Source organism: Lolium rigidum, chromosome 7 (genome assembly GCF_022539505.1).
Source record: "Lolium rigidum isolate FL_2022 chromosome 7, APGP_CSIRO_Lrig_0.1, whole genome shotgun sequence".
Taxonomy (NCBI): Eukaryota; Viridiplantae; Streptophyta; class Magnoliopsida; order Poales; family Poaceae; genus Lolium; species Lolium rigidum.
The window spans coordinates 131,705,997-131,716,362 of NC_061514.1; the positions used below are offsets into that span (position 1 = coordinate 131,705,997).

The 10,366-nt window shown below is 42.9% G+C and overlaps 1 protein-coding gene across 1 annotated transcript; it reads right to left on the bottom strand.

Moving 5' to 3' along the window:
* Positions 1-4,080: 4,080 nt before the first annotated feature.
* Positions 4,081-9,828, bottom strand: LOC124673928 (CLPTM1-like membrane protein cnrB). Its single transcript, XM_047209975.1, has 12 exons — positions 9,604-9,828; positions 8,068-8,214; positions 7,861-7,975; positions 7,687-7,778; positions 7,500-7,597; positions 6,729-6,766; positions 6,183-6,418; positions 5,858-5,951; positions 5,574-5,764; positions 4,736-4,955; positions 4,483-4,650; positions 4,081-4,360 (listed from the first exon to the last, which is right to left on the bottom strand). The coding sequence occupies exons 1-12, from the start codon at positions 9,811-9,813 to the stop codon at positions 4,167-4,169; spliced, it is 1,803 nt and encodes a 600-aa protein (XP_047065931.1). The 5' UTR covers positions 9,814-9,828; the 3' UTR covers positions 4,081-4,166.
* Between the last annotated feature and the right edge of the window lie 538 nt (positions 9,829-10,366).

A 10,366-nucleotide genomic window follows, 5' to 3' on the forward strand; every position in this document is an offset into this window, starting at 1 on the left:
TGGAACATGTGAATCTTAAGAATGCCGTAAACTGAAATAAAAGTTGGAGACAAATGTTGCGCTGAAGAAAAATCCATCAAGCAGCATCCGCCATGCATCAAAAACAAGAAGGCAGACGAAGGATGTGCAAATACAATGTCAAATGTGTCAAGATCTTACACAGGATGTCTAGGAGAAAACTCATCACAACTCAAGTGTATGCTTAAGATCTCCATGCAACTAGAAACGAGTAGCACGCATGGGTGCTTTTGAAGCAATATCTTTGTACTTAACGTGCATTGAGAGAAAACAACTATAAAAATGATACCTAAATCTCTTTTATAATGTAATTTGGAGAAGCAAGCAACATATTCAGAGACCAGGTTTACAAAGGCCTAGTCCAATGCGACCAAATTATAAGCTCTGCAGCAACAAACATGACACCTCGGCATGTAAAATGTAATTATCACTAAAACGTTTGGCAAGCACAGAAAACTGACATCAAGGGTAGTGCATAGAGGTGATTCAAAATATTTAGCAAGGTTAAAAGCGAGGGCACGTTTTGGACAGACATAAATACATGGAACTAGAATCACGGTCTACATTTCAGAACTAACTTCTGCAGGAAAAAATTCACATGAAATTGATTGGCAGTTAGTTTCTGGACGCCTTATGGTTTCTAAGATGTCAAGGTTTCCGGAACAACTGTGCCAGGGTGCCCTCGTCCAGCCCTGCAGACCACTGACGAAGTCCATCACGAGTTCCTCCCAAATCCATGAGAAATACTGCCGTAAGCAAAACGATACAGAGCATTAATAAACCAACTCGTGTCCTAGAAAATCACATGCAAAACACCACGACTATTATTATGAAACTTACTGAGGTCGTCAAGCACTTGAAAAATCCAGCTAAACCGAGCGGTGGATGCACCCGGGCGGCCGGTGGTGACGGACGCCCTCCCGAAAATAGAGGCAGGCTGGAGGTCGAGGACGGGGCGACTGTTCCGAAGCTGGAGGCTCCGCGCTGCAGGTAGCCGAGGGAGCGGCGGTGGAGACCGGATCAGGCACGAGCACACCTCATGGGTTGGGAGCGGATCCAAGTGGGGGGTGCGCAAGATGCAGCTCGCGTCGCCCCTTTGATCCATCCCTCTCGCGAATGGCTTCAGACAAATCGCAACTTGCAACCTCCAACTTGTCTTCCACCAGATGGATCTTCCGCTCGGATTCGGTCTTGGCCTCCCGCAACCCCCTTTGAATCGCGCCGGTGCTCCTTCTTACGATGGCGTTGACGAAGTCCATCAGCCTTTCCTCCCAGATGCGTGGCCTCCGTTGCGAAGCCCCGGGCGATGAAATTGGGGAGCTCGAGCAGTGGTGTTGGCCGGTCGCCGACTCCACGGCGGCGTCGGGAAGCTCGGGCAGCTCCCGGTCCATTGTGGCCTTGAATCGAGGGGCGGCACCGGGAGGGGCTCCGGAGGTGCCGCAGGCCGGGGGTCGCTGTGGGCGGCGCTTGGGTGGCCGGCCGGTGCAAGAGCCGTGGCGACGACGCTGGGCGACAGGCGTGGCGAGCAGCAAATGGAGAGGGTGGGGAGAGGCAGCCAGGTCTGCGTGCGGTGGTTGCCCAGTGTCCCCGCTCGCCGCCGGCACGTCTCGCGCGCGCCGCCCTGGTTCCTCGTGCTCGCCGCCGGAAGGGCCCGTGGCAGGGGCGGGGCATGCCATGGCCGATCGATCCGCGGCAGGGGAGGTCCGGGCCGCCGCCGGACGAAGCCGCGGCAGGGGATGGTCGGGCCGCTCGAAGCGGAGCAACTGCCTCCACCCTGCCCGTCGATGCGTGGCCTCGTGTCAGGGGCGTTCATGGTGGAGGCGGCTGTGGTCGGAGTGGATCGAGCCGGGTTGGATCTGGCCGAGCTATTTTTTTATTTGCGATTGATCTGGCCGAGTCACTGGTATTAATATCATGGGAGATTGTGAATGGGTATGGACCGGACGATGTGGTCTAAATCTGAACTGACGCGCGGCGCAGGAGGTAAAAAGTGGTCCGTGTAAGTACGACAGACTGAGCACCAAAAAGCTATCTCAGTAATTTCCTCTTTGAAGCAATGGACCACAAATGAAAAATGCAACAATGGACAATAATTCTCATTGCTTGCACGAATCTCAGAGGTGGTGAACGGTGACAGATGTGGTCGCCACAGTTACCACACATACATATAGTTTTGTCTATATATATATATATATATATATATATATATATATAGCTATTTGACTCCCTGGGAGCAGAATAGTTATTCTGCACCCCGCCCGACTCCCAGCCGCGATATGCAAAAAGCGGCCCGCGCGCCTGTAGCCTCCTGGCGACATAAAAAAACCTTTGCATGCTACGTAAGTTTAGGCCACAGCGTGCGGACGCGCGGCACTAGGCAACCGTAGCCAGTCCACTACATGCATGTGACGTAAAAAAAAGGACAGACCAACACAACAAAGCTATTTGAAAAGGGATGGGATCGAGTAAAAGAAAACTGCCAGCTCCAACGTCCGGCTAGCTACAACTAATTAACGTAAGAGCAAGTCTCTAGAGATAAAATGACTTCAGAAGTTCAGAGTGGAGGGATCGAGTAAAGAAACCTGGTAGCTAGCTCCATGACTCGATCGATCAATTACCTACAAACTAATTGACGTAAGAGTTAATTTTAAGAACAATGGCGTAACAGTGATTGTCAACGTTAAATTTACTTACCCGAACGCCAAACTTAAAATGACAATGTCCGATTACCAGTCAAGCAAAAATACAGACAACTAACGTAAACTCATGTCAGCAATCCACGCTCCAGCTCGTGAAACTATAGTCGAAGTAAAAAAGAAAGTTAAAATCTGCAATTTATTATCTGCTCATAAGATTGTCACAAAAGCTCTTGAAAGTCACATAAAACTTCAACGTGCTTGACGCATCCTCAAAAACGAAATAATTATTGGCATAATAACGCCGTGAGTTATTTATATCCAGGATTTATAGCACAAAGCTACACGGTTTCACATTTACATCCAGATGCATACGGTGAGGAAATTATATCAGCTAAAAGCAACTAAAAAATCACACAAACTTCCACGAATTTTCCATTCACTATCATCAATTTTCATGCAAATGACAATAGCATAACTAGGCATCTGAAAAGTTGAGAGGTATTTTTGCACATGAACCAAATTATCATATAGCCAACTTTTATTGCTTAATCCTTTCACTGTGGGCGAGAGAGCGTAAAAACTACATAGATCTGATAATGTTTATAATCTAATAATGAAGATTTGATGGACAATATACATATAAAAAATAGTAGCGCTGAACCTGAGGAGTGAGGAGACAACAGAATTGGTAGCTCTATTTATGGGGAGAGAGATTAGGACTGGTAGCAGGACTCGAGACAGTCAGGGATTGGCTTAGACAGTCAGTTTTAACATTTATGGTCAGACAGGATTGGCCCGTGTTTTCTCAGCTTCCGTGATTTCAGGGACGTGTATGGTTTTGTAAAACAAGAAATTATCCTATATGTTAAAACCCCTAGTCATGTGGGCTATGGACCATGTTGGTGCACTCAAGACACTTTCAGCCAAGATTTGTGCCACCAAATTACAACCACATGTCATGTCAAATCAACATTTGAACAAGGCATCATGAAAAATAGTTAGTTTCAAAATCATTTTTAAAATAGCCTTGTTTAGTCACCCATTATGCTAGGAACCACGCCACATGTCCACGGATATTCCATCGTCAACTTTATGCACGGTGGAATGTGGTGGTGCACCGAAAACACTCGGTCATTCGGCATGAATTGGGCAGGCACATTACAGCGATAATAAGCATGGAACGACAAAAATCAACTAGTTCACTGGTGTTATAGGATTTTTCCAGCCAGGCAAAACTTATACATGAACATGTCTAAACAAGCATCCTGAAGATCCATCTAGAAACTGCTGTTGTTAAGCATAAAAAAACAAACTCAAAAAAAAAATGGCACAAAGACTACGTGTGTGTTTGCGTCGATGCGCCCACTCTAAACCTGTTACATCTTTTTCTTATGGTCAACGCGTGAAGCCAGTCCGAAGTCCGAATTGGCAGACCGAAAACTTGTGCCCAGTGTCAGAAATGGCTAGTGCTGCCAAGATGTGTCTGTGTCGAGCGGACCCAACATACGCTCACTTCGTCTTCTTATCCTCTGTGCTGGTTTCAGCCTCGCCCTCGATCTGCTGGGTTGCCCCTGCTGAATCTGTTCCTTCCAATGTTTGGGGCGCTGCTGGTTCTTCTTCCCCTCCGAAGCCAAACTCGTTGACACGCTTCTTGTCAACTGGGTATACCCACCTCTGGTAGAGGTATATCAAGAAGATAATATCTGCATAGCAAGCAGAAATTGTCAATTAACGGCCTATGGTTGCAACCACATGAATTATCTGTCAAAAGACTAGATTGCTGGCATGTACAACCATTGTTATCAGCAATGATAGTTCATCTTACCATCTCTGAAAACTGAGAGACGATGCAACAATGGCATCTTAATAACAAATGCGAAAAGATCATCGATTATAGTGTTGAGAAACTTGTAGGTCATCTGTCTCCATGGCATATGAGCGACAGACTGTAGCTTGTAGTTGATGAATAATTGTGGGCACATCATGATAAAACCTGAAAAATTTAGAGGCACATATGTAAGTTCTGTTGCTAATTAGCCTAGTGAATTTGTGCGTAGAATGCTGAAATAATTGCTTACCAAACATGTAAACACAACTTGTGAGGGAAGAGAGTATCCATGAGTACCAGCTCTTGTGTTTGTCATACTTCAGTGAATACAGAGCGAAGCCAACCATAAGGAAGAGAAGTACATAGGTAAGGTACTTCATTGCAATCGCATCATACTCCTTTGTCTTATTCTGTGCGTATGACTCACGGTCCCGGAACCTCAGCATGGGAAACTTTCCACTTCTGTCGATCTGGATTCAAACAAAGAAATATTTTCACAAATCAACCCAAGAAAAGAAAAGAAAAAATCATCAGAAATGTAAGAGATTTCTATATCAATGAGCTCATAAGAAATGTAAAGTGCATATCCATATCAGGAAAGAGTAGCTTGTCACAAACTGTATCTCATAGCAGAGAATACACTGGTTTTATGACATCTGTCTGCCTTCAAAAGTCAAGGATCAATGCTGGCACTAGTCCTGAGTTAGCTGAAACATGATTCTTGATCACCAAGACAAGGTTTTTTTAATAAATGCACATTGGCAAATGCTCAGACAACTCTAATCCCATTAATAATTTTGTCGAATGAGGAGAAAGAAACTCGCAGTGAATTAATGCTACATAATTTGCTTCTTAACACATTCATTCATGAGTTTGAAATTTCAATTAAAGTTCAGCATTTAGTTCACTGTTTAAAGTACTTGCTTTTCAGGTGAAGACAACTAGGATCAGATAGGTTCCGTTTCATGCATAATATTACATGTTAAGCAGACTGCATCTGTTTGTACGCTAGTAAGATACTGACAGAACCAAATAATACAATGGCCATAACAGGATAGTGGATAGATGACAATATCATAAATGTCTACCTCGACATGCATCGCTTTCCCGATCTTCCAAAATTCAATGCACACACCTACTCCAGAGCTAGCAAGGATCATCCATGAAGTATCATTGTCAAGCAGGTACAAGAAAATAATCAGCTGACAAATGAAGTTCAGAACAACAGATTTTGCCGATAGACCTTCCATGGACTTGTTCTTATTCCAAAACTGGATATCTGATCAATGTCAAACATCGTCAATACATGTGGAGTCAGGGTTGGATTATACTGATATTTACGATATAAAAGAAAAACATGCAATGCACTTACCATTCTTGAAAGCCAGGAAATCAAACAGAGAGTGGAACAAAGATACAATCATGGTCAATCCGAGGAGATATGGATTTCCTTCAAGGAAAACCCTCTGCAGTTTATGAAGTCCAAGGTCAGTAAAAATATGTAACCAGGAGACTGACTAGCAGAGTAGGTTTATGACAGAAGCAACTGTTTCCAGGGTACTAAAAGAACATATACTAATGGCATCTCACGAAGAATAAAGGCGGTGAGGGTCTTCACTTCCAGAACAAACTAGGGCACAACATATCTAAAAAAGCCAGAATCTGCATGGGTAAAGTTTAGAATATCAATATTGTACCTTGAGTTCATCAGCCTCGCCTTCAAGCATACTTCCATAGCTACGATGAACTTGGAAAGACTGCTCAATCTGTAGAAATAATTGCCACTTGGTCATGCTAATAGGACTAACTTCAAGGTTTAAGGTCAGTTCCTTCACAGTCTCATTGAGTGCTGTCAATTTGTCTCTCAGCAGCCAAAATTCATTGAAGAATACAGTGGGATAGTAGCTGCTTGTAGTTGGATCCACATTCAAATCTGTATCTCTATTGTCAAGGAATACCAATCCTCCCTCAATACAAACAGCTGTTAATCATTTAAAGTATACTGAACAATGATTTAGCTCCATGTGAAGTTGGATACTTGCAAATGGTCTTCATGTGTACAAAATTGTTTAAATACTACCTCCGTTCCAAAATATGTGCCTTTTTAGAAAGCTAAACTGGCTTATATTTCGGAACAAAGGTAACATGATAATGACAACAAAGTAGCATAAAACATGTGCGTTCATGATAAAGCTGTAGCAAAACATATATAACATACACTAACTGTTACAGTTGAAGGATACATGGAGCAACATTTGGAGGAATATTGTTCTGGGGATACCTGTAAAATGTGAAGGGCAAATATAATTTAAAAATCGTAAGAAAGATGAACAACAATAAAGAACTCAAACCATGACATTAGGAACAAAAAGTTTCGCAAGAGTTTCTTTATTGTAAGAAAAAAAACATATACCAAAAGAATGGCTGTGGTGCAAAATAAGAAGCTGGGATGAGGATACACGCACATAAATTAATTAAGCAAAGGTCTAAAACACAGCCAACACATAATTTAGTAGCGCCAGTTTCAGCATAATTTAAAAATATATCTGACCACATAGCTTAGCCGTGCTTGTTTATGATTTACATCAACTGTATCAGCATGCATATTGCATTTTGAATTTTTGATATATGCCGAAGCGCCTGCCCTTACTTAAAAAAAACATGCAGATGCACGAGAGTTTCTCCTAGTTTGATCAAATATATGGCTCTTTCAAATGCACCAACTAATCAACTATATTGCCTTCCCCTTCTCCCTCTTCTTATAAGAGACACTCAAAACGGATCAGATTCTCTTGACTCTAAACTGAGGCATGTCATCTAATTATACCAGTGTTGAAAGAATGCACACTAATGAAGCAATGCAATTCCTTATACAAGAAGTTAATAACTAATACACATTTTTTGACGAGGAGGTAAAGGTAGTAATCATGCCAACAGGAATTAACTTTTGAAACAAATGTGGTTCTCAATATAGTACACTTGGAACTGATAAGTATATATCATCTTGTGCATACCGTGTGAAGTCATCGACGAGATTTATTGTCACATTTGGTTTCCAGTAAGAAATATATTCGACTGGGCCATCCTCTTTGTCTTCGGATTCTATGTTCTCCTGCAAAAATCAGATGTTGTATTCTGTTATTGCTTGACTAGAAATCTTTAGTTCATAGCGTCTTAATAACAAAGGATGGGGTCGAAGACCTTAGACGGTGGTATTTCCTCAGACTCATTCGAATCTCCAAGCAAGCTCTTCTTATTACCAGTTTTTGATTTCCGCAAGTATGCCACAATAGCTAAACATGAATAATGTAGTGAGCAATTTCACACAAACATGCAATTGTTAAAAAGGATGGTTGAGATGAAAAATAAGCTTACGATGTGTCCTTCCAAATGCAGATTTTTGCTCATATTCTGGATCGGTAGGGTCCACAGGGTAACCCGAACGTGCAAAGTAAACATGAGCATACAGAGATCCATTGTGCTTGAGAGCCTATGGAAGTAATATACACCGAGACAAAATTAGGCAAGCGAACAACATATAACTATAACATAATTTGTAAATTACAACAAGTAATATCCTACCTCTGATGGATAGTATGTCAGTGAGTGCGTTCTGGTACTGGTAGGACTCCAGACTGCATATGGTATGTTTGTTTCATGCCAGACGAGTGCTTCTTCATTGCTGAAGTCATTGAATTTATCGTTCTCAGATAAATACATCCACATATCCTGCAGCAACATAACCACCATTCAATTTGTGTTTAGGATAACACAAATAGCTAAGACTACTGTTTGATTCCAACCGCTTCCATAGTGTAAAAAAAGATTGGGTGGCACTACCAAGGAATGTAACTTAATCCAGTAATTTCCGTTAGTTTGGTTTAATTAACTGGGTGACACCACATTTAAATCATTATAACTTAATTACTCCCTCCGTTCCATAATTCTTGTCGCAGATTTGGATGTATCTTGACACATTCTGTGCATAGATACATCCAAATGTGTGTAGATACATCCAAATCTGTGACACGAATTATGGAATGGAGGGAGTATATTAGTACTTGCATAAAACATTACCACAAGCCACTGACTCATCAATCTGACCAATAAAGGGTTTCGACCAACTTCATCAAATATTTGAAATAATAAGACACGCCAAGTTATAAGATCAGTGTGCACGCTAAAAACCAGAAAATCACTTCCCTGCCAAATAAATAACCTGGCAATTACTGTACAAGTTATATACAGTTGCTTTGATTCGAAACACCTAGTCCAGACAATATTCACCCACCAAACTCTACACTACAGACCCAAAAGAGATATTGTCCATGGATGCTGTGACGTTTTCAACTCCATTACAAAGATACAGTACATTCCATACCGTCTAAGCGTATTGTGACATCCTCAACTCCATCGTGGACAAAAGCTTCAAAAACAAGTCCCTATCATAGACAGCAACACAATTCAAACACCAAACGTCTTCACATCAGCTCAATTTTGAAGCATACCCTACACGGCTACACCACATTGTCTAAATTGTCAAGACACTTTATATATACCTTTCCTTTTATCCTTTGCATACTCTATACTAGTTCTGAGAAAGTTTAGACTCCCATGGCTCCCTGAGATGAGATCCACACAATTAACACACCGAACTAACATACCCAAACACATGACCTTTTCAGAGCAAATCAAGTCGCACTGCTGTGGGACACTGCTATCACACGCGATCTACTTGTTTCAGAACAAACTTGAGATACTACTTGTTGGACAGCCACCAACACAGAGAGACAAACAACAGTGCCTTCGCACACTACTGACAAAACCAGCTCCTCGCAACTATACTAAATAGCCCAAACACGTTCTCATGTGCTAAAGCATCCGTGAGCTATTAACAAAAAAGGAAAGTTCCAGATCGCGGTAAAAAAATACTGATAAAACCCTACACAATTTTTGCATCGGAGCAAACAGAACCCAATTGTCCGCACTGCATAAGTGCGAAGCCACCATCCCTTTACTGGAAGACTACAATAAACCGCTCTAAAACCGCCAGAGAAACCTAACACGCCTCCTCTGGCTATGCCCAAAATCGCAGTTCTGGGGGTGGGGCGTTCTCACCATGGGCTCTCCCTTCTGGAAGAGGTTGGACATGACCATCCCGGGGTCCGTGGGGGCGCGCTTGGGCCCGAAGAACTTGGAGGCGAAGTACCAGAAGACGGCCATCCGCACGATGCCGGCGAGGCTCTGCCCTATGCCGCCTCCCTGCCGCCCGGCCGGGGCCTGCCCCTGCGGCTGCGCCGCGACGGCGGCGGCAGCCGGCTGCGACATGGCCGCCGGCGAGTTGGATCGGGGTGAGGGGAGCCGCCGAGATGCGCAGGGGAGAAAGTTTTTCGGGGAGGAGTTCTGTGTGATTGATGCTCTGGGGTGGTTTTACGATGGATTTTATAGGTTTCTTTTGCCGATAGAGACGTGAGTTGTTGAGAAATTGCGTTTCGAGTCCCGGATCGACAGATCGTGCAGACGCCGGACTGTTCTGGTTTCGTGATCTGGATAGAGACGTAATTGTTGGAGACTTTGGGGGGTGCAGGCGGTGATGTAGGAGTATAATAATATGGTGAATGATGCTGGCATTTGCCCAACGAGGCGAGTTGCCGTCTTTAGAGAAAACAAACTGTTAGATGCACCCGGGATCGGCTAAAGGATGCTTTCACGCGCCACACAACTGACTTTATTTTTTTCTGAAAATTCTATCAACAACTATAATATTCTACAGATATCATATGTGAATATGGTGTATCTGATGATACTGATTTGTATTTTGCATGCTAATAACTTTTTTCCAAAACTAGATCATACTTTACATTTTTTACTTTTTAAAAAT

What these genes read in the sequence shown, in the direction of transcription:
- LOC124673928 (XM_047209975.1), bottom strand. Translation starts at nt 9,813, where the DNA reads ATGTCGCAGCCGGCTGCCGCCGCCGTCGCGGCGCAGCCGCAGGGGCAG. An exon ending in AGGAAATACCACCGTCTAAG is followed by an intron (nt 7,598 to 7,686) that starts GTCTTCGACCCC and finishes TGATTTTTGCAG; the next exon opens with GAGAACATAGAATCCGAAGA. An exon ending in TCCTCCAAATGTTGCTCCAT is followed by an intron (nt 6,419 to 6,728) that starts GTATCCTTCAAC and finishes ATAGAGATACAG; the next exon opens with ATTTGAATGTGGATCCAACT.